This window comes from Exophiala oligosperma, assembly GCF_000835515.1.
Source record: "Exophiala oligosperma strain CBS 72588 unplaced genomic scaffold supercont1.2, whole genome shotgun sequence".
NCBI lineage: Eukaryota > Fungi > Ascomycota > Eurotiomycetes > Chaetothyriales > Herpotrichiellaceae > Exophiala > Exophiala oligosperma.
The window spans coordinates 120,188-141,109 of record NW_015622819.1 but is presented as its reverse complement, the minus strand read 5'-3'; the positions used below and the strand labels follow the sequence as shown (position 1 = coordinate 141,109).

The 20,922-nt window shown below is 48.6% G+C and overlaps 4 protein-coding genes across 4 annotated transcripts; 2 read left to right on the top strand and 2 right to left on the bottom strand.

The window, feature by feature from the left end:
* Positions 1 to 4,984: 4,984 nt before the first annotated feature.
* On the top strand, positions 4,985 to 6,142 carry PV06_01538 (uncharacterized protein; the record flags this gene model as incomplete). Its single annotated transcript, XM_016402146.1, has 5 exons — positions 4,985 to 5,013; positions 5,071 to 5,481; positions 5,537 to 5,618; positions 5,669 to 5,780; positions 5,834 to 6,142. 5 exons carry the CDS (start codon positions 4,985 to 4,987, stop codon positions 6,019 to 6,021), a joined length of 822 nt encoding a protein of 273 aa, XP_016266043.1. The 3' UTR covers positions 6,022 to 6,142.
* An 8,384-nt stretch (positions 6,143 to 14,526) lies between these two features.
* PV06_01537 (uncharacterized protein) lies at positions 14,527 to 15,694 on the bottom strand. Its single transcript, XM_016402145.1, has one exon. It carries the CDS (start codon positions 15,672 to 15,674, stop codon positions 14,601 to 14,603), a length of 1,074 nt encoding a protein of 357 aa, XP_016266042.1. The 5' UTR covers positions 15,675 to 15,694; the 3' UTR covers positions 14,527 to 14,600.
* Positions 15,695 to 16,431: 737 nt separating this feature from the next.
* On the top strand, positions 16,432 to 18,761 carry PV06_01536 (uncharacterized protein). The gene is made up of 3 exons (XM_016402144.1): positions 16,432 to 16,819; positions 16,873 to 17,382; positions 17,447 to 18,761. The coding sequence occupies exons 1-3, from the start codon at positions 16,697 to 16,699 to the stop codon at positions 18,542 to 18,544; spliced, it is 1,731 nt and encodes a 576-aa protein (XP_016266041.1). The 5' UTR covers positions 16,432 to 16,696; the 3' UTR covers positions 18,545 to 18,761.
* On the bottom strand, positions 18,731 to 19,639 carry PV06_01535 (uncharacterized protein). The gene has a single exon (XM_016402143.1). It carries the CDS (start codon positions 19,499 to 19,501, stop codon positions 18,998 to 19,000), a length of 504 nt encoding a protein of 167 aa, XP_016266040.1. The 5' UTR covers positions 19,502 to 19,639; the 3' UTR covers positions 18,731 to 18,997.
* Positions 19,640 to 20,922: the final 1,283 nt, after the last annotated feature.

Below are 20,922 nucleotides of genomic sequence, written 5' to 3'. Positions count from 1 at the left end.
GGCTGAGAATAGGGATGGAAAAGCGGGCATTCCGGGAGGAAAACTAATACTGTTGAATGGAAGCGTCGAATTTTGCGCATGTGGTGTAGGATTGGAATGTAGCCAATGAGCCTCCGCGGCTTCAGTTCTGACAATAGTGGATGGCCATTGAGCATTCTCCTGGATTACACAATCGTTGGATACAGGGTGACCTGCGTGGTGAGTGCCGTTGACATTGCCGACGAATTCAGTGGATGATAAAAGGAAAGCATCAGGCATTATACTTTCTTCTTGCCCATGACTCCAAGAGACACGCTCAAAACCCGCGGCAAATTGTTGAGGCGCTCTTGTCGATATGTCCTGGTAGCCATCGAGCGGTACAGTATTCTCGGTGGACTGAGGTAGGGGGTTTAGGTGCGACGAGGTTTCTTCAGCTGGTATGATTGTTTCGGAATCGTGTGTGACATCTTCGTTCTGAACCGGAGCTTCATTATCCCCTGAGCTACCCTGATCGTTTGACGGAGCAACCTCAATGGTATCGCTCAAAGTGTTTAGCGACCGGTCGATATTGTCAGCAATACCCGACAATGCGGTACTCAGCCCTAGAATGCGGGTTTTGGTGGCGGTTAGAGCCTCGCGCAATCTAGTGCACTCTTGCTCGGCTGTTTTGAGCCTGACACTTTCACTGAGTTCCTGCTGAGCAGCTTTGCGCTCCAACTCCTTCACGTAGCGCGCATGTCGTTCTCTGAATGACCGTTGTGCAACACGGTTACGTGTACGTCTAGTGAGCAAATGGTCAGTCCACGAAACCCTGCAGACACTTGCATCCTACCGGTTTGCAATTGCAACTGAAGGAGGTCGGGCGGACCCATCGCTAGAATCCATTCTTTCGCATCGGCAGCGGAGTAGACCATGACTGTGCCATCGATGTGATAATAGCTTTCATTAAGTACCCGTGAGGAGTCGGAGTGGATATAGAAATACAAAATTTGCGGCCAAGCCCTGTTGCCCGAGGTTTGCTCATGCTCATCAAGCGTGAGAGGGTTCCCCGTGGGTCGTGGATGTCTCTCCATTTAGGTGACCTCCAGTGTGGAGACGTACTCGAAAAGAGTCAGAAGCCAATTAGTCACCGATCATGGCCAGGGTGGGAGTCTCATCTCCAGAGAGGCCAGGCGTTAAATGCACAGATGAGAATCGTCTATAAGGTGATACCACGATATAGCAAGGTCACAAATTTTGCATACTACCATTTTGCCGGATACTACCTACCTCATCCCTACATCTCAGAATAATCTACATTAGCACATTCAGCAGCAACCGTTTTGAGCTATAACACAACACAACTTTCTTCGGGTCACGAGAGCATTGATGGACAACTCATTCGTTGGGCGGACGATCGCCATAACTGTAAGGCTATCCTTTATCCACTCGTAATCAACTGCTCAGACTTGTGGCCTTAGGGAGGAGGTTCAGGCATCGGTCTTGCCACTACACGAGCTTTGCTTAATGCTGGTGCGACTGTGTATGTGGCCGATGTCATCAAGGCACCGCCTGAGCTCGAAGGCCAGGCCAATCTGCACTATGATGGAAATTGTGACATCACTAAACGTGAATGTTGTAAGAAATTTATCGAGTCCATCGCTGGAAACCTGGACGGTCTTGTAAACTGCGCAGGAATCTGTCCTGTGGAGGGCAAAATGGCATCGGACGACCTCTTTGCGCGAATCATGGCAATCAACGTAACCGGATCGTGGAACATGGGTACTGAAGCTATTCAGAAGATGATTCAACAGAAGAGCCGCTCACCCTCCGGCCTTTTGCCAGGAAGCGAAAGAACTCTTGGAGCGGGGGTAATTGTCAACATTGCCAGTGGCGCCTCCCTGCGTGGAATTGCCGGTCTCACGGCATACTGTACATCCAAACATGCTGTCTTGGGCATGTCTCGCTCATGGGCAAAAGAATGGCCAAGTCTGCGTGTGAATGCCGTTGCCCCAGGTGAGTCTCTTCCTATTGCATGCAGAAATCAAGGGCAAACTAACAGCCATTCTAGGTGTAACAGATACGCCACTCTCCAGAGGGGCGACAAATAATACTGGGAATACTGAGGATCTGAAAAAGCTATCTTCTGCCCTTTCTGCACGGATTCCTCTTGGGCGCATGGCTTATGCTACAGACATTGCTGATGTCATTCTGTTTGCTCTATCACCGGCAGCAAGCTTCATCACCGGCCAAGTAATACCAGTGAATGGAGGCTCAGACTAAGTATGGAAGTTGTAAAAAGATTAGATGTGTAACAAATTACCATTTCTCTCAAGACTCTATGGGATTTACCGGCTCTTTCTTTGGCAACAGTCCACCCGGACTGTCATCAGTTCCCAGATAGTAGGACAGGTCACTACCATCAAACTCCTTTGTGCTGAACCCATTTCCCAGGAAACTGAAGGGATTTCCATACTGGTAAGTAATCGTATAGTCCTCGAATCTAGGCTGCTTGAGAAGATCCATATACACAAGTCTGCTGCCAGGAAATATCGCCGCTTTCCCGTCCAGTCGTCCTTGCTTGAACCAACTTCTGCAGGGTCCGGACCATGCTGTTCGTTGAATGAACAGGTCTGCGTGCTCCGCAAAATGCTCACTGACATCTCGTCTCGGTGCAAGTGACTTGATGTTCTCTTTCTGCATCTTCTTCACAATTGCGAGAATGTGCCGACTCACAAGTTCAATAATTGGAATGAAGGACCCGTGGCCAAGAGGTCCATAAGGTCCAACGCCCATCCAATAATTGGGAACTGTGGTTTTGTCAGAGAAAGTGTGATCACAGGGGGGGCGACTTACTCTCCGGGACACCAATCGAGAGGTATGATACTAGTCGTTCAGAAAAGACATCTTGCACATTCTTCCCATTTGCGATGACTGGAAACCGAGGAATCCAACTGGTATCGAAGCTGATATATTGTTAGCTTCTGAAAGAGGCTGACATGGGCTCATCATACCCAGTAGCACAGATAATCACGTCGACTTCGTGTTCACTTTCATCGTCGTTGACAAATCCTTTTGGTGTGATTTTCTGGAGCCTTTGAGTGAATACCTTTACGTTGGGCTTGATGAGAGCCTCAAGGAACCCGTTTCCAGGCTAGTTTTATCATTAGTTTAATATCGTTGAGCAGGATAGATTTCGAATCCTACCGTGGGGCGTCGACATCCAATACTGAAAGTTTTTGGAATTAGCTTCTCAGCGAGTTCCTTATTACCGCCGAGTCGTTGTCGCATCTGGTTAGTTGCGAACTGAACAATGGTTAAATAGAGTTGAACTAGGCCATTGGGAGTGTACATACCTCCTTGGCTTGTGCTGCTTCTGGGGTGTCGTTCAGTATGAACTTGAATCGTGAATTTAGCTCACTTTCAATTTGTTTGCAGTAATGAAGATATTCGAGCGGGTCATCTTGGAATCTCTTCTTCTGTTCATCGGAATCTTTTATCCGGTTAGCCAACCAGGCCGGCAAAAAATTCTATACACACATTCGAAGTTTTCACCGTTTGGGCCGGCCCAATTCTGCGCAAACCCTGCCGTGATCCATGTTGAGGACCTGACCCAGGTGAATAGCTGGTCCACCTGGTCGGCTATCGTAGCTGTGACTTGGATGCCACTGCTACCCATGCCAATCACAGCTACACGCTTCCCCTTGAGGTCTAGACTGGGATCATAACGTGCGGTGTGGCAGACCGTTCCTTCGAAGGAGCTTAGGCCTTGGATGTCAGGAATCTTCCAGTTACTGACGATACGGTTAAATCAGAGATGTTCAGGCTGAAGGGGACGGCAACCTTACTTGAGAACGCCAGCATTGTTGATGAGGATTTCTGCTCGGTCAACAAAAGTTGCCCCGCTTGGATCCTTTATAGTCACCTCCCACACCCCCATATCGTCGTCCCACGAAGCAGCTATGACTTCGTGGTTCAGCTTCATATACTTATTTAAGTTGAAGGTTTCGACAACGTCTTTGAGGTAGCGCCATATCTCGCCTGCCGAAGAATAGAATTGTGACCAATTTGGGTTCCTTGCCCAGGTAAACTGTTCTAATCATCAGCTTGAATTCGTTTATACAGAACAGCAGCTTACCTGGTAGTTGACTGCCGGTATATCACAAGCGCACCCTGGATACCTTTTTATTTGTTAGTTACAATCTTTCGTCCATTCGTCATTGGCAATACTTGCTTGTTCTCAAACCATGTACCACCGATGTCACTGTTTTTGTCATAACAAATCAGATCAACATTCCCCGAGGACTCGTCGAGGTATTTTGACAAGCAAATCCCAGAAATTCCAGCTCCCACATGGATTATCCTCATAGGTCGTTCAGTGCCATATGGGCGTTCTTGAATTCTGTAGCCCCTCTCATTCTCGCTAGACCAGTGATGCTTACCAGCTGGTCCTTCTGATATAGTTTCCCACTTCATTCTGTGCTGCTGGCAATGAGATATTCGCCAAGTTCAGTGTTGCACTACGCTGAGGCAGGAGGATTTGGAAGCCGGATTCTGAAAAGATCCCGGCTCGACTTCTATATGTCCTTCTTCATTATATCCTCTGTACGCCTGAAATGATAATGGTCGGCCATAGAGAAATTTGCCAAGCATTGCACGTGCATAGTATTGTGTTCATGGAGTATGGCCACCGTTGGTAACTCCGACGTCGAATGACCATGTGCAGGTGTTAGTAAAATCTGGCCCCTTTTGACTTACGTGAGTGCCTGACAGCCAAGAGCCACCAAAGAGACGCTGTCCACCAACCAAAGATTGCCGGTTACGTGATTGAGAAGTGCCCACAGTGGCAATTCGTCCGTGCGCACTCAGTGGCCAGCGGCATGATTCACACCCAGCATCTACGAGATGTGATGGAGACAGGGAGGCACCTCTAGACTTGAAGACGACCAAGTGTGGTTATTGTTGGCATAAAGGCTTTGCATTCATACCTGATAGAGTGAACAGGGACTTACACTAAACTCCAACAATGGCTCCCACGCCCTATCGCATGAAAGGGTGAGTTGTGTTGCAACTATTTCGCTGGGTTGCAAATGGCGGCACTGACATAGAAAGGATTGCCCTTATCACGGGTGCTGCATCAGGCATTGGAAGAGCAGTGGCTCACACGTTTGTTCTCGAAGGGTGCACGCGGCTCGTCCTCGCAGATCTCAATTCCGACGGCTTGCAAACAGTTTCTGATGAGGTGAAGGCTCTGGACTCCAATGTGCAAACATGCCTTGTCACATGTGATATCTCTGTTGAGGCAGACGTTCAGAGAATGGTGGACGAGGCAGTGAGAGTCTTTGGGGGAATCCATTATGCTGTGAACAATGCCGGAATATCCAGCAAACCAAGGGTCAGAACTCACGAACTTGAAGTCGAGGCGTATGATCGTGTGCAAAATGTCAACCAAAGGGGGCTGTGGCTGTGTGAACGAGCAGAGTTGCGGCAGATGTTAACTCAGGAACCAATTCTACGGTCTCGGTACGTTTATGCTCCGGCTTTCTCAGAGGCATTGAAGAAGACTTACAGATTCCAGATCTGGCGCGATCCCTCAGAGAGGCTCAATTGTTAATATTTCCTCGATATTTGGCCGTGTATCGCACGAGAATGTTGGCGTGGTAAGTAATTATCAATAAACCTATACACAAGAACTAATCGATACGTGAAGTATGCCCCGTCAAAGGCTGCAGTGTTGGGCATTTCGCGCACGGATGCTTGTGCTTATGGAAAGGACGGCATTCGTGTCAATTCTGTCTGCCCTGGTTATATCAGAACACCATGTAAGTGGTAGCCCCTCTTAGCAACTGACGGCAACCGATTTTGACAGCAAAAGTGCTTGATCATCAGATCAAGATAGGTACTTATCCCGAGGAAATGATAAAGTTGATTCCCATACAACGTTGGGGTTTTGCAGAAGAAATAGCTGAAGGGGTGGTTTTTCTTGCCAGCGAGAAAGCTAGTTTCATCACTGGAGAAGAGCTATATATCGACGGCGGCTCAGTGATCAAATGTCATGGTTGAAGGCAGTTATACACCACTTTGTCGCTAGGCTCATTCCCTGCATCAAGCCATGGTCGAACAGGGAGCATCTTTGCAGCTCGATATGGAAGATTGTACTCGATACAGCCAAATGATGTTAGCCAAAGGCGCAATAGTATTTAAATTTCTCTCCGATCATTCTAGCTACGGATAACAGTGCTCTTAGTGATTCGATACTATGGCTACCCGTGGGGTGCAATGGTGTCGTCACTTGGAATATACAGCCCATTCAGTCACTAAGAACCGAAGTTCGCAACTCCTACTTGTACTAAATTCTGCTCTGACGTCCATGAGGAACTGCGATAACCAGCTTTCCGAATTGAGTCCCCTTTTTCATATCGTCGAAAAGCCCGTCAATCGCGTTCAAGTCAAAGCCTCTCACAACCCTCGATACCACAGAATTTATCTTCGAACGTTTCACGAACTTCATCATATCTGTAAATTCTTGCCTCGACCCCATCGTAGATCCTTTAACCTCAATATTCTTCAAAACAGCCGACATAGGCAAAGAGATCTTTGGACCTGTCGTCATCCCATAGACCGCAATGGGTCCTCCGTGCTAGCAGATACGCTGTCAGTCATGAATAGCTTTTGGATAGTCGGCTGGTTTCAACTAACCTTTAATAAATTTACAGCTCGATTCACGACATCGTTCCCTGCACCATCGACGATGGCGTCGAAATAGTTCCGATTACTTGGGAGAGTTGATAGCAGCGCCTTGTCCCATTCTTTATCCTTGTAATTCACGCCATCGCGAGCTCCCAGGCTTTTCGCCTGAAGAATCTTCTCCCTTGAGCCACTGGTAACGTATACATTTGCACCCGACGCAACCGCAAATTGCAGAGCCATCAATGCTACGCCGCCGCCAATGCCAGTAATCAAAATGTTTTTGCCAGGCCCGATATTCTGAGGGCCGCATTTAACCATGACAGCGCGCCAGGCAGTCACGCCAGTCAAAGGCAGTGCGGCGGCATGGACATCATCCAGGTGGTCTGGTGCTTCTTCGAGCTGGGTAAAGCTCACTGCAAAATATTCCTGCAGCACTCCTTTAGGCAAGTATTTTGTGCCTCCCAGGATCCTCACGCTTTTCTGGTCCTCTGGGCCTTCCCGTGAGTCTTGCCAGCCTTGTGTAGGGTTGATCACCACTCGTTTCCCTTTCCATGTCGAGTCGACCCCTGGTCCTAATTCTGTCACTGTCCCACATGCATCCGACAGCAGAGGAATTCCAAATGACGTGCCAGGATAGAGATGTTGCCTGATGAAGAGGTCACGGTGATTCAAGGCCGCCGCATGTATCCGGACAACCACCTCACCCGCTTTGGGCAAGGGCTTAGGCAATTCATCAAGGGACAACGGATAGTACACCTTCCCAGGCTTACCATCCACTCGAGCAATGCTGATGGATTGAGGCATCGTTAAATGTCGAGGTCCAGCACAATAATCCAAAATAGAGAGGTCGAGGCATCAAGAAAGTTCCTCAAAGTTGTCGAAAGAAGAGCTTGGTTGCTAGAAATCGTGAACCAGTGAGCTGCTGCCTGGTGCTCGGGCAACCACCAACGCCGCTAGTTGTAGGGAGCCCATTGCAACCACTCATTAGGGTTATACTCACTGCATAAAGACTACTGAAGAACTACGCATACACCATATATTCAGCATGCGGGAAGCGGGAAGCGAAGACCGAATTTTGCGGTCGCCACCGTAAAAAAACTGGGTCTTTTCTGTGGGGAAGGACGGCACAGACGAGCTGTACGGGATGGCGGCCCCAAAGGCGGGGAGAATGGCTACTCCATGCTCGTGATGCTTCTGATAAAAGGCGGCGCTCCCTCCGCCTTCCCGCCACTTCACCTGAATGTCGCCCTTTCCTCGTCGTGCCCGCAACGTGGGCCACGAGGTCGATGGAAGTCTCTACGCCAAGTCGTCAGTAGAATGGCATGCACATATTGTCGCCGCAGGCAGGTCTCTACTTTCAGTGTCCCAAGAGCTTGGTCTTCTGGTTCAGCGAAGCTGACTGTCGCAGAAAACGGCGTTGCGATGGCCGCCGCCCTACATGCGCAGCTTGCCAAACCAGAAATATCACTTGCATCTACCTTGGTGGTTCTGATGCTTCTCAGTTCGTCACCTCTATGGGCATCGGTCCATCTCAATACTAAATCCCAGTAGTTTGTCAGAGCCTAGACGACAAAGAACCAGTTCCGAAATTGACCTGTCTTGTATTAGAGCCATCCAAGATGTGCTTCAAACACACCAAAACGCGCTGAAAAACTCACAGAATGTATCCTTCTTCTCTGATTCGGACAATGATGCTGCCACAAGCCTCGAGAATGCTGCTCGATCGGTTACTGCCAGCGACGGTAATTCCATTAATGCCGTTACTGAGGCTCTTTCGATGCAGCAACCTTCTACTCGTCACATACTGAGTTGGCCTGAAGAATCTGGGAAATCTTTCTACTTGAGAGAAGAAACACCTGACTTACCACCGTTGACAATTCCACCAGCCCACGAGGCCAGTAGTAGTTGTCTTCTCGATCTACCTCAAGTGCGAAATTTGGCTGGGAATTTTCCTGGCGAATTCTTCTTCCGTGTCGAGGCTCATCCTTCGAGGATATTGCAGCATCAGATGACGGATGCTAGCACAGCTGTCCTTCACCATATAACCCGTGATACTGGCGATGAGCTTGTCGACAGGTATTTCGAGGCAGTGAACCCCTTCCATCCCGTTCTCGACCGAAATTCATTTGAGGCACTATACGAGGAAACTATGAAGACATCGCTGCAAAATAACGATGTCTCTGCGGTCATCCTTTTGGTTCTTGCGCTGGGTGCTATCATGAAAGATGCCCCCCAAGGTCAATCAGGGTCGGAAGACACAACACGAAGTCTAGGCTACTACAGTCTTGCGCAGAAAATCCTTCTGTCCTCCTGGGCACATGGTGCAGGCGAGACCTTGTTGTTATCACAAGGATTGTTCCTATGCGCCCTGTATCTCACATATATGGTTCGCCCACTCCTTGCGTGGAGGTTCATATATTTAGCTTCGACCAGTGTTGAACAACTTCTCATTCGGTGAGTACAGGCCACCCTTATCACAAGGAACTAATTCTAAACATATATAGCTCCAGAAACGCCGAGCCCAGCGAACTTCGGTTGCAGCAAATCCTACGACTAAGCTGGTCTTGTTTCATCATTGAGTGGTGCGTATCTGCCATTTGCGATGAACCCTTGTAGAGATCCGGAAAGCTCACACAACTTCTAGTGATGTCCTCGCAGAGTTCCATCAACCACGAAGCGGCATTCAGTTTTTGGCCGATAGAATGCTCTTTCCACGGTGTGGAGACCCTATGGATGCAACGATAGCAAACTTCCTAGCTGAAATCACCGCTCGATCTCTGGTAAACAGAATTCATTATTCTATTAATTTCACAAACAGCATCAAATCCTTCACCAACAGTGTCCTTGGAGAAGCCTCGACATACAACGATCACAGCTCCGCTGCGGTCCTCAGCTCACTTGTCAAGATTTGCAACGAGCTCACCCGCCAACTGGAAACATGGTACGACTCTTTGCCACTCAACATCAAACCAAATCTCGTACCAGACATACCTGGAGAAAACAGTCGCACTTGTTTATTGCGTTGCCGATATTGGTCCTCGATGAACAAGATCCACCGACCTTTTATACTCAAAACCATCTCATCCCCATTAGACCAACAAATACCCGCTGAACTGCTGGAAAAATGTAACAAATGCATAGTTAGTTGCCGGATGTTCCTGAAGTCCGTTGGAGGCTTGTTGGCTGAACGAAGTCCATACGTCTACACCGCGTCTCACGGGTAAGACTTTCCACGTGATGATTCTTGTCAATATCAGTTGAGAATGCAATTCGTCTTTGGAGGCTACCCAATACTAATAGCCAACAGGGCCTTCGCTTCAACATTGATGTTGTCTTTGGCAGCTTTATCGCCTCAGCTCAGAGGCTTTATCCCTGACCTAGAAACCCTCCAGAATTTGACTCTCAACCAGCTACGACCATGGGCAGCCAAAGGCTCCGGCATCGAGAGTGCATATGATATTGTGGATACAATTCGCAAAAAGTTCTTGTACTCTGATGGATTGTGACGCCAAAAGCTCTATACAGATCGTGCCTTCACCTTGGACATTTTCATAGAGACCACAAAGTCTGGCTCTACTTCAGGCTCTTCACCCAAAATGGCTAGTTTCGTGTCATTGATGTTACGCATATGGACACATTCATCAGACGTAAACTCCGCAGGCCGCCTTCGTGTCACACGGGACGTTCAAAAGGTCCAGATTCCTGCCAGCGGGATTCGCTTCGTTGGCTCGGAAAACGCATAGCTTACTCCATATATTGCGAACACAACGTATGTTTGGCTCAGCGTAGTTCTGGGGTGGTAACAGGAGAGAAACATGGCTGCGGCGTTCTCCACGTTCCCCGCCGACCGCTTCCGCCTTCCTTTTGCCTCTGAAGCCGCTTCTCTTGACCACCGATCGGAAAATCGAGCTGCGGCCTACGAAGGCGGCCCTAGACACTCTCGGCAGTCGCTCACGATCAGCCCTGGCTGGTGAAACTTAATTGGTGGAAAATAGACATAATCCGGCAGAGGACTGTGCATCGCTCATGCGGCGGCGGCGGCTTACTGCCGGCGCCGGACTCGACAGTCAAGGCATGTTCTTTTTTCGAGTGCGTAATTTCATGCTCAGCTTCCACAGTGCTGAATATTCGAATAATATCTGTCATTATGTGCGTCAGGATCCGAACATCAATTACAACAGCTTGATTTATTCTTTACAACCATGTTTTGTGGCCGACTGTTCTAGTGATAGAAACACAGAGGCACAGACAGAAGCCTCTCGCCATAATGCCGATCTCCTCGACTTTCGCAGATGTCAATATCCCCAATGTTGACATGTGGTCGTTCATCTTCGAGTCTCCAAAAACGTTTCCAGACTCCCAGGGTAATGAAAACTGGCACCCCTGATTTCGATGTGAGAAGCTTACAAAATGCAGTAATATATAGGTCAGCCGAGAGCCCAGAGCGTTACTATACATATGAGGACGTCAAAAGGTTAGCCACCAGTTTCGGCGAAGGCCTGCGCCGTAAATGGGCCTGGCAATTAGGGGACATTATGGCGATATACGCTCCGAATGATATCGATTTCGCACCGGTAGTCTACGGTGCTTTCTATGCTGGAGGCACTATATCTACAGCCAACCCAGCCTACAACTCCGATGAATTGACCTTTCAACTACAAAACTCTGGTGCCAAGGCTCTGGTCACTACAATAGCATTCCTCCCAACGGCTATTGTCGCCGCCGAAGCCTCAAATATTGCCAAAGATCATATCATCATTCTTGGCCCTGAGCGGTCCAACGGATTCCAGCATTGGCGAGACGTTGGTATTCAATCTGAACATGGGAGACACGGTCGGCAAGCCCTCCAGCCACAAAGGGATCTTGCGTTCCTAGTTTACAGTTCCGGTACAACGGGTCTACCGAAAGGGGTGATGCTAAGTCACTACAATGTAGTTTCCGACTTGTCTCTCATTCAAGGCGCTGTTGGATCTTCGTATAAATCTGGAAAGGACAAAATGATCGGTGTCCTTCCATTCTTCCACATATACGGACTAATTGGTCTGGTGAATCAATGTCTTCAGCGGGGCATCGAAATGGTTGTTGTTCGTTCTTACGAGTTTCGGAGTTTTCTACAGCTCATTCAGCAACATGAAGTCACGTTTGTCTACGTGGCGCCTCCCATTATTGTCCGGCTTGCACACGATAAGCTGGTGGACAATTACGACCTGAGTACCCTTCGTATGATTACCAGTGGTGCTGCGCCTTTGACCATGGAGCTTATTCAAAAAGTGTACAAACGCTTGGGTGTTGGAATCAACCAGGCATACGGCTTATCAGAAACATCTCCGATGACACACACTCAGCCCTGGGACGAATGGTATGATTCCATTGGCAGTGTTGGCAAGTTGTTTCCCAATATGACGGCCAGGTTCATGTCTGCCGACGGAGAAGTGCAACCTGGTAAAGTTGGGGAGCTATGGCTAGCAGGTCCTAACGTGTTTCAGGGGTACTGGAAGAATCAGAAGGAGACCCAGGCCTCCATTGCTGAGCATGCTGGAAAACGATATTTGAAGACGGGTGATGTTGGATTCATGGACGGCAACCAAAATTTTTTTCTTACAGACCGCGTGAAGGACCTGATCAAATACAAGGGGTTCCAAGTAGCCCCTACTGAGCTGGAAGGAAAACTGAGTGATCATCCACTTGTGCAGGACGTTGCCATTATTGGCGTGTTCGACTCGAATCAACATACAGAAGTTCCACGGGCTTATATCGTGCACGCTACTAGGGGAGGCGCTGGATGTCATCCGGTAACGGGCTTGCCAGGAGATGAACAAAGTAAGATTGAGGCAACGGAGATTATGAACTGGTTCTCGAAGAAGGTCGCCAATCACAAGCGCTTAAGAGGAGGGATCAGATTTCTCGACAGTATACCCAAGAGCGCAGCAGGAAAGATCTTGAAGAACGATGTGAAGAGAATCGCTAGGCAAGAGGAGGAATCTCAAACCGCGGCCGATCGATCTGGCATTGCACCACGAGCAAGACTCTGAGTGCACAGCTCACTTCCTTCGGAAAAGGTAGGAATTCGCGGCCACGCGACTATTGACAAAGCGGTTGAGGGGCACATCAATGTTGTGACCTATTCACGCAGACGCGCACTTGTTAAGAGGCCTCGTGAGAAGCTCCAACTAGAAGCACAATGTCCTCAAAGCGTTCAGCATATAGCCATCATTCTTTCTTTTGATACACAATGAAGAAGAAGAACTCATTTTGATCACAAAGATAACAACCACATTGCCTTGTGGCTGCTGCCCCTTTCCACGGCCGTCAACCTTCATTAGCATGCTCACAAGCATTAATCCTTGGCTCAGTGGTATCGCGACGAACAACAGTGATGCAATACTAGGCAGGCTACCATTCGCATACTGCATCTGAGCCTCTTTCGAGGTGGCTGCAGGTTGAGATGGTACTGAATACCATCATATGCCATCAATAACGCAGAGCTGTAGACTCTGGCGTTCATGCGAGCGGTCTTGGCTCTTACTGCGCTTTTTCACATTGTTTGTGCTTGCCAGAGTGGCAGAGGAGCAGGGATGGTGTGTTCCTAACCGACTTCCAACTAAGCGATAGGGTTCAACAGTAGCGGCGGCGGAGGAGGCGGAGGCGGCGTGGAGTCATCATCAGCTACTCCGCACCTGAAACAGGGCCTTGTTGTTGATCGCTGCCCGCCGATTTCACACTCGGGGACTTCGGGTATCTGATCTCCAAGTGAAAGCGCGGTAAATTTGTGGTATCACCCTCACATCCAGTGCGGAGTATAGCCTTGGAACTTGACAGAGTCCTTTCTGATCGCAAACAGATTCGGTTGCAACAAGCCGAGGTTCAACAAGGACGAATAAATATGTTTCGGTCGGATTATTTTGAGTGTCTTGAATTTCTCCTACGCCGCCAGATATCGTATCAATCTTGTATGCATCTGTTGTGAATCATCTTCAGACCAGGACTATCAAGTAAAATGCAGCCAGATTTACTTTACCAGCCACCTTCGACTTCCTTCTTGAAACTTTCCTATCCTGCCCCTCATGTCGTTCTAGTCACTATGTCACGACCCGAGAAGTTGAATTGCACGACAGGAGCCAATATTGTTGAAATGACCGAAGTATTCCGTTGGATTGATGACGAACCTTGGATTCGCGTTTCAATTCTCACCGGTGCTGGACGAGCTTTCTCAACGGGAGCCGACCTAAAAGAGTGGCAGGCCAAGACTAGCGCACCAAATTCGAGACCTGGCGCAGGTCCAGGCGATGTCCCCGGTGCCTTGCCAGTTTCGAACCGACTGGGGAAGAAGCCCGTTATCGCCGCCGTTAATGGCTTAGCATTGGGAGGCGGATTTGAAAACGTGATCAATTGTGACATCGTTGTCGCAGCGGACACTGCATCCTTTGGCCTGGTGGAGGTAAAACGAGGGGTAGCAGCTTATGCCGGAGCTCTCCCGCGACTCATACGAACTATTGGTCTACAAAGAGCTAGCGAGTTGGCCTTGACAGGAGAATATATCACCCCAGAGCAGGCCGAGAGATGGGGACTGGTAAACAGGATTGTGCCCCATGCGCGTGTTGTCGAAGAAGCCATCAGGTTTGCCAAAATGATCGCAGATAACAGCCCTGACTCGGTGATTTGTACGCGCGCAGGTTTAAGGCAAGGTTGGGAAACAGCTAGTGTCGTCGAGGCCACCGCTGTTACGAGCAGAAGAGAATGGGCAGATCTGCAAAGGGCGGACAACATCAAAGAAGGTTTAAAGGCCTTCAGAGAAAAGAGACCGGCTGTCTGGACTGCTGCAAAACTGTAAGAACCATTCAAATAGTAAATATCAATGAAGAGACAAGCGTTCGTCTATATTTCTATTGCATCACGCCCATCTATGTGTACTCCAGGTCTTAAGGCATCGAACAGTTCAATCACTACTTCTCTTAATTGTTAGCAGGCATGAATGAGAACGGCGAACTCTTCACAAAATTCGATGTCATATCGCCGACTCGGTCAGTCCAATTGAGGCCGACCAATGACAACTTCATCGTCTGACCTTTTTGGCTCAGATCTAGTTTTGTCATATCAACCCAGAAAAACTTGCCGTCTGTGGCACTTTCGTAATAATATACCAGTTCCTTTGTGTCAGCGTAGGTTCTCCATAGAGTTGGTGTAATGTTAGGTGTATTGATATTGATAGGCTCCATAGGCACCGATACAGCTCTGATCATGCCAGCAGTAGTGGCCAGCCCAGACACCAAGTCGGTTGCACCTGGAGCAACGCTCACATAATGAGACAGACGTGCGAAGCGGTCGGCCGGTCGATCAGTTCCGGGAAGTGAATAGTTTGAAATGGTCGACCAGTATGCATTGATTGCGAGCTGCTGGTCGAAATTGGGCTCGTTGGTCATAACATTATACTCGGTGCCTTGATGCACAACCAGCTTGCCATTCAGCCATTCCAGGATCAAATTGTCGCCGGTCGCATCGGACAGAGAGACATGCATCAATGACGGCACCCCCGGAATAAGATCCTTGGTGCGGACTTGGAACTTCGGCTGCCCATTTTGGTTGAAAAGATCATCAGCAGCCTCTGCCACGGTGCTGTACAGATCGAGAAAATACTGGGGCCAGATTGCTAGAGACATGGCTGGAACCGAGGAATTTCTGGGGCCATAATCGCCATCAGCAAGGTAGAGCAGGTTTGCGACTAATCCCTGGTCGTTTATGCCATCGCATGTGGACAAGTCGTAGGCTGTAGTGATGACAGAGCCGTATTTGCTCGTCCAGTTCAAGGAGTTTCCACCTGCAGATCCATTCCGCTGGAGACCTGCGGGAAATGCAAAGATGCTCGAGTTGGTCGGGGTCAGCCAATCCATGGAACGACCAACGATAGTACGGTTGCCATCTTGAGGTCCAGTGTTATATGTCACGCGCGAGCAAGCTAGCGTCGGCGTGACGAGAAGGGGCACAAGAGAACAAAGTGTGATAAGATTCTTCGACCACATGTTGGGCATTGTATCGGACGAGATATATTCTCTGAACAATTGGCGACCTACAGCATGCAGAAAAAGATATGTACATATATCACATCATAGGTTCCTTGAACGCATGACTCGGCCTCTAGATGGGGAAATACGATACTTCGCAGTTAGGATTAGGAGTTCGCAGACACATGTCTCACTATCGAGGTTTACGTTGCATGTATGATAGAAAAAAACGTTCTATGACACCTTGTGAGAAAGCTTTTTTGGGATTTATTGATTCACATACGATACGCCAACCCGTGTATTTCGGGCGTTGATTGTAGACCTAGTATGTGCCCAGTGTGGACCTTCTACGTTGTCCGATTGGTGTGCCCACGCCTCCATGAGATCCGGGCTATGCCATGTTCAGCATAGTATACGATGGAGACATGACTGCTTTTGGATTCATGGCAGATCAAGGAACTTAACAAGGAGGCTAGAAGAATCAAGACTGCCACCTTGAGGCTTGGCCAGATGAAAGAGCTGTCTAACCGGAGAATGTCAGTCAATGATATGTTTGAAAAATGTAGCCTCCAAGAGACTTCGCATGTGAAGGATAAAACTTACACTCAGGGGGCGTCCAAAAGAGATCAAAGCTCGGCCGTCGCCGGTACGACTGGACGTTCTAGATGCGAACACGACCGTGCGATCCTCCAGCACAGACCATTACTCATGTGCCCAATCTCAATATATTTCACAACATCTGGCCTTTAACGGGGCTATCGAACTATATCGAACCGTTTCCTACAAGCCACAATGCTTCATGGCCTAAAGTGCATAATGAGCTTTTAAGTGAGCAATCTGCAGCTCGACGAAACCTTCTGCACTCTGTTGGGCACGGACTGTGTTCCGAGTTCGTTTACTGTACAATCCTGGCGTGGCCTTTGGAGTATTGTCGGCCACAAACATGTTCTTTCCCTTGATATGTTCCACCAGCATGTCCTTGGGACAAGAGCAGAAGCGATCCTAGGGTGTCGAGAAACTCACATAAAGTAATTCTACTGACCCTGAAGATGCACAGCCTTGCAGTCTTGGCCTTATTTTTGGCCGGACCATCAGCTTCACTCTGCTGGGCAGTTGGGAAAGGGCTGCCCATAATCGATCTGGAATACGCCGTTCATCAAGCGACTGTTGATGTAAGCCATGGCCTCCGTTCTGTATTTTGACAACAACACTGATTACGAAGAAGATAGCTGGAGAATACTACAACTTCTCTAATATACGCTATGGAGCGGACGTTAGCGGCGCATCCAGGTTTAAAGCACCGGAGCCTCCAAGCACCGTGAATCGCACATTGAATGATGGACAGTCGGTCACAAGGTGCCCTCAAACACATCCATTTTGGCTTTATGATGCGACAAAGATCGCCCAAGGAGTCCCAGCGTCCGAATTGGAACCACCATATTTTAATATCTCTGATATTCCCCCCATGAGCTCCGAAGAAACCGAAGATTGTCTCTTCTTGGATGTTATGGTCCCGACCAGGATATTTGACTCGCAAACCCGAAATCGACCATCGAGCTGGGAGGCATCACAAGCCTCTTGTACAGGTGCACCGGTTTTGGTATGGATTGATGGCGGGGGCTTTTCTGCAGGCTACAAACACGAGCAGATACCAACTGGGCTTATTGAAAGGTCTCTATCAGTGGATGGCAATGGCATGATATTTGTTGCTATGAACTATCGGGTTGGATTATTCGTAAGTACTTGGTCTAATGTCTTGCTTAATCACGGGCGCGAAGAGAGTCTGATTCGAATCTTAGGGTTTCCTCCCTGCCGGTATCGCTGGTGAGGGTGTTTCCAATGCTGGACTACTCGACCAGCGCCTAGCCTTGGAATGGGTCCAGAAATATATTCATCTGTTTGGTGGTGATCCGTCACGAGTAACCATCATGGGCGAATCAGCTGGCGGCGGCTCGGTATTTCACCAAATCACCGCATTTGGTGGTAAACAGGACTTTCCTTTTCAGCAAGCAATTTTACAGAGCCCAGGGTGGCAGCCCAACGGAGATCCAGGGACACAGAAAATGCTGATTGAATATGCCTTGACAAATGCATCCCTTCTGACCAACAAGAGCTTACAAACCGTGGAAGATCTCCGTGGCCTATCTTTCAAACAGTTGGCTCTCGTCAATAGTGTCATTGTCGGACGCTCTTCATACGGGATTTATACGTTTGGCCCGGTCGTGGATGGTTCGTTCGTGCCAGATATGCCAGGTAAGCTGGTCGCAGAAGGGCGGTTCGCGACCTCTTTAAAGGCTATCATGATGGGCACGAACTTCAATGAGGGGGTACTGTTCAATTCCCCCTTCTTAACCAGTGACCAGGAATATCGCCACAATGTTCGTGCATTCTTTCCCAACAGTAATGACGAAGTTGTCGACTATATTGCGACGACCATGTATCCCAATGACCTGTCGGGAAAATACAACTACACAACACAGCCACTTCGAGCTGCCCTCACCACGGCAGAAGGTTGTTTCCTCTGTAATACGCGATACTTAGCAGAAGCCTTGCATGGTATCGTGTCGACCAACATATTCAAATACTTGTTCGCCGTTCCGCCGGCAATTCATGCTGACGATCTGGGCTACTCTTTCTACAATGGCAATGGCACCACCACCTGGGAGGGGTACCCTGTCAACGCAGAGGTTGCTTTTACGCTCCAAGACTATATTGCCAGCTTCGTTATGAGTGGATCACCAAACATCGGCAATGCCATACACAAAACCCCTTGGTTTCCCGCGTATGGGACAAATGCATCAGTATTGACCTTGAATGAAACCGGACTTGGTGCGCTGCTTGTTGATCCACAGGCAAACCAAAGGTGTGATTGGTGGCAGAAAGTACTCTACGTCTGAAGTATTGCTACAGCTACATGAGCTTCGTCAACGTGCTTTCGAATAGACAGAGGACGAGAGAATAGAAGAGAGATTAGGATGGAAATAGTATATAACAGCACTGAATATCCCTTCCGTATCCCAGGACAACTCCTTTTCAATTCAGCATAGTCATCGAACAACAAAAGCATCAACTATAGCAGGACAGGAATTGTGATCATCAAGATGCTTGTATGAGAGTGTATATGATTTGATTTGCTAGCAGCAATAATCTTGGCAATTAATTATTAGGCTTGACCACGTTTGAAGGAAGGAAAAGCAAGAAGAAGAGAAGAAGAGCAGAAACACACAGGCCCATCCCACCCGTACAACTCCCTCCCAGCACAGTTCCATCTCGAGGATAGTCATGCTTCAGAACTAGTCTTGTAAAGCTAAGGGCCCAAAGGTCATATGCTCCATATACGCCTATCCAGATTACATATTCTGGGGTGTCAAAGCCTCGGCTAATGTGAGGTTGCCGTCGTGGTTGGTGTCAAAAAGGTTGAATAGTGCCGTTACGTCCTTTGAGAGAGTTGCGTTGTCAATGCCATTCAGCCCTAGTAAAGGCCTCAACACGTTGACCCCGTCGATGACTTCTCCCAGAGTCAAGATACTGTCCTGGTTCGTGTCGAGTGCTTCAAATTTGTCTAGCGCGCACTGATTCTCGGTCTGGAAAAGGCCGCAGGTCGAGTCGGCGCGCTGGGCGACGCCGATCCACGGGGCAAGGTCTCTGGCCGATCTTCGAGAGGGAGCTTGTCTGCAACCCCCGTCGCAGTTACAGCAGAAGATGTTGCATGGGCCGTAGGCACAGCACCCCAGATAGTCGGCGTATGTGCCGTCCAAGCATTGCCCTACGTTATCTGGTTTCTCCTGGTCGCAGCATTCGGACGCGACCAGTCCGACTGAAGTGAGCACAAAGGCGAGGATTGAGATACGCATTGCCAAAGTGTAAAGGGCTGATGCTGACGAATAATCTGCAGGAAGGTCGTGCGAAGAGGCTGTGCGACCACGGTCGAAGTCTCTGGATCCGAATGTTGTGCGAGGCTGGTTCAGACTCGGAGCCACTGTTTTTGGGACAAGTCTACGGGTTTTATACCTACAGTAGATAGATAGACATATCTCTTGGGTGCTTTTGTTTCCTCTAAACAGACTTCAATGGATCGAGTTTCCAAAGAAACAGATGCACACTGTGCTCTGTACAAGCATTGGCACGGTCGACTAACGGCTCAGACTGAACGTTGCGTTACTATTCATAGAGTTCAATAGCTTTTAGTTACTCCGCAGGTCTAGAGAAGCAAAAACACTGAAGCTCACATTCTGGCCGTATTGAGGCAGAATATGGAGAGGATCGCGCACTGACCGTTATGCAATCCTCCTCGCCGCCTCCCAGATTCCTCTAGTAAAGACATCAAACAGCCTATTGTATGATACAAAGTGACACGCAATAGACTTCTGTCAGAAAACCTACAGACCTAATTGCGATCTGGCCCTGCCCGAGCAATTGAGTCTTACATGCAGCAAATAATCTTCGAACCTAGGCACCAAGGTTTTTCCAATCATGCCAAAGCAAAATGTTCGAGTCAGTCTGTAGAGAAACCCTTACTAAGAGGGCCTTCACAGGGTCGACCACCCTGGCCCTATGATGCATGCAGATGTGTCTGGGAATCCGTACCTTTCTAGCTATGCTGAAAACGGACACTAAGCTCCTCTAAATTCGAGAGCATAAGCACTTCTTAGTCGGAATTCGGAAATACCCGAAGGGATGAGCAGGCCATTAAATAAGCTGCATGTGTCAATCAAAAATGAAACTTTCACAATGATCTGCTAAACGCTTGCATACGCCAAATATAACATGAGCAAAATGTGAAGTGAGCGATGCCGAGCTAGCGATAATATCTTCAGTGATGTAAGGTGTTTGTGAGTACTACAAGAGACCAGACCTGTAGGCGTGCATTCGCGCCTTGTCTGCGTAGAAAGAAGCCAAGCCGGCTGTCGCAAGAACGTTTGGTTGTATGACTGGACGAAATCTGAGGCCGAAGCCTACTGCTTGTTATATTCCGCTCAGAGGTTTATAATAGCCCAAGCGAATCTCTCTATCATGATGGGACTTCGTGTAACGATGTTGGGGATAAAGGACAAGTAAATAGCCGCTGTGCATGATTGACACTGGGCATCACAATCCATAACATAACTATTGCGGCTAACTAACTCCAGGGGGTGAACTGAACTTGCCATCCATCGTATCTCATTTCATGGAAATCTCCTGGTTGATGCCCATCTTAATGTTCGTGTCAATGCCCATTCGCGAACCCATTCAAAGCCTCGGCCTGCGCTCCTTTGACATAATCAATCCTGAAACT

Coding starts and splice junctions, on each gene's coding strand:
- PV06_01536 (XM_016402144.1), top strand. CDS start 16,697: ATGCACAGCCTTGCAGTCTTGGCCTTATTTTTGGCCGGACCATCAGCT. Junction 16,820..16,872: donor TTCATCAAGCGACTGTTGAT/GTAAGCCATGGC, acceptor ATTACGAAGAAG/ATAGCTGGAGAATACTACAA. Junction 17,383..17,446: donor ACTATCGGGTTGGATTATTC/GTAAGTACTTGG, acceptor TTCGAATCTTAG/GGTTTCCTCCCTGCCGGTAT.
- PV06_01535 (XM_016402143.1), bottom strand. CDS start 19,501: ATGCGTATCTCAATCCTCGCCTTTGTGCTCACTTCAGTCGGACTGGTC.
- PV06_01537 (XM_016402145.1), bottom strand. CDS start 15,674: ATGCCCAACATGTGGTCGAAGAATCTTATCACACTTTGTTCTCTTGTG.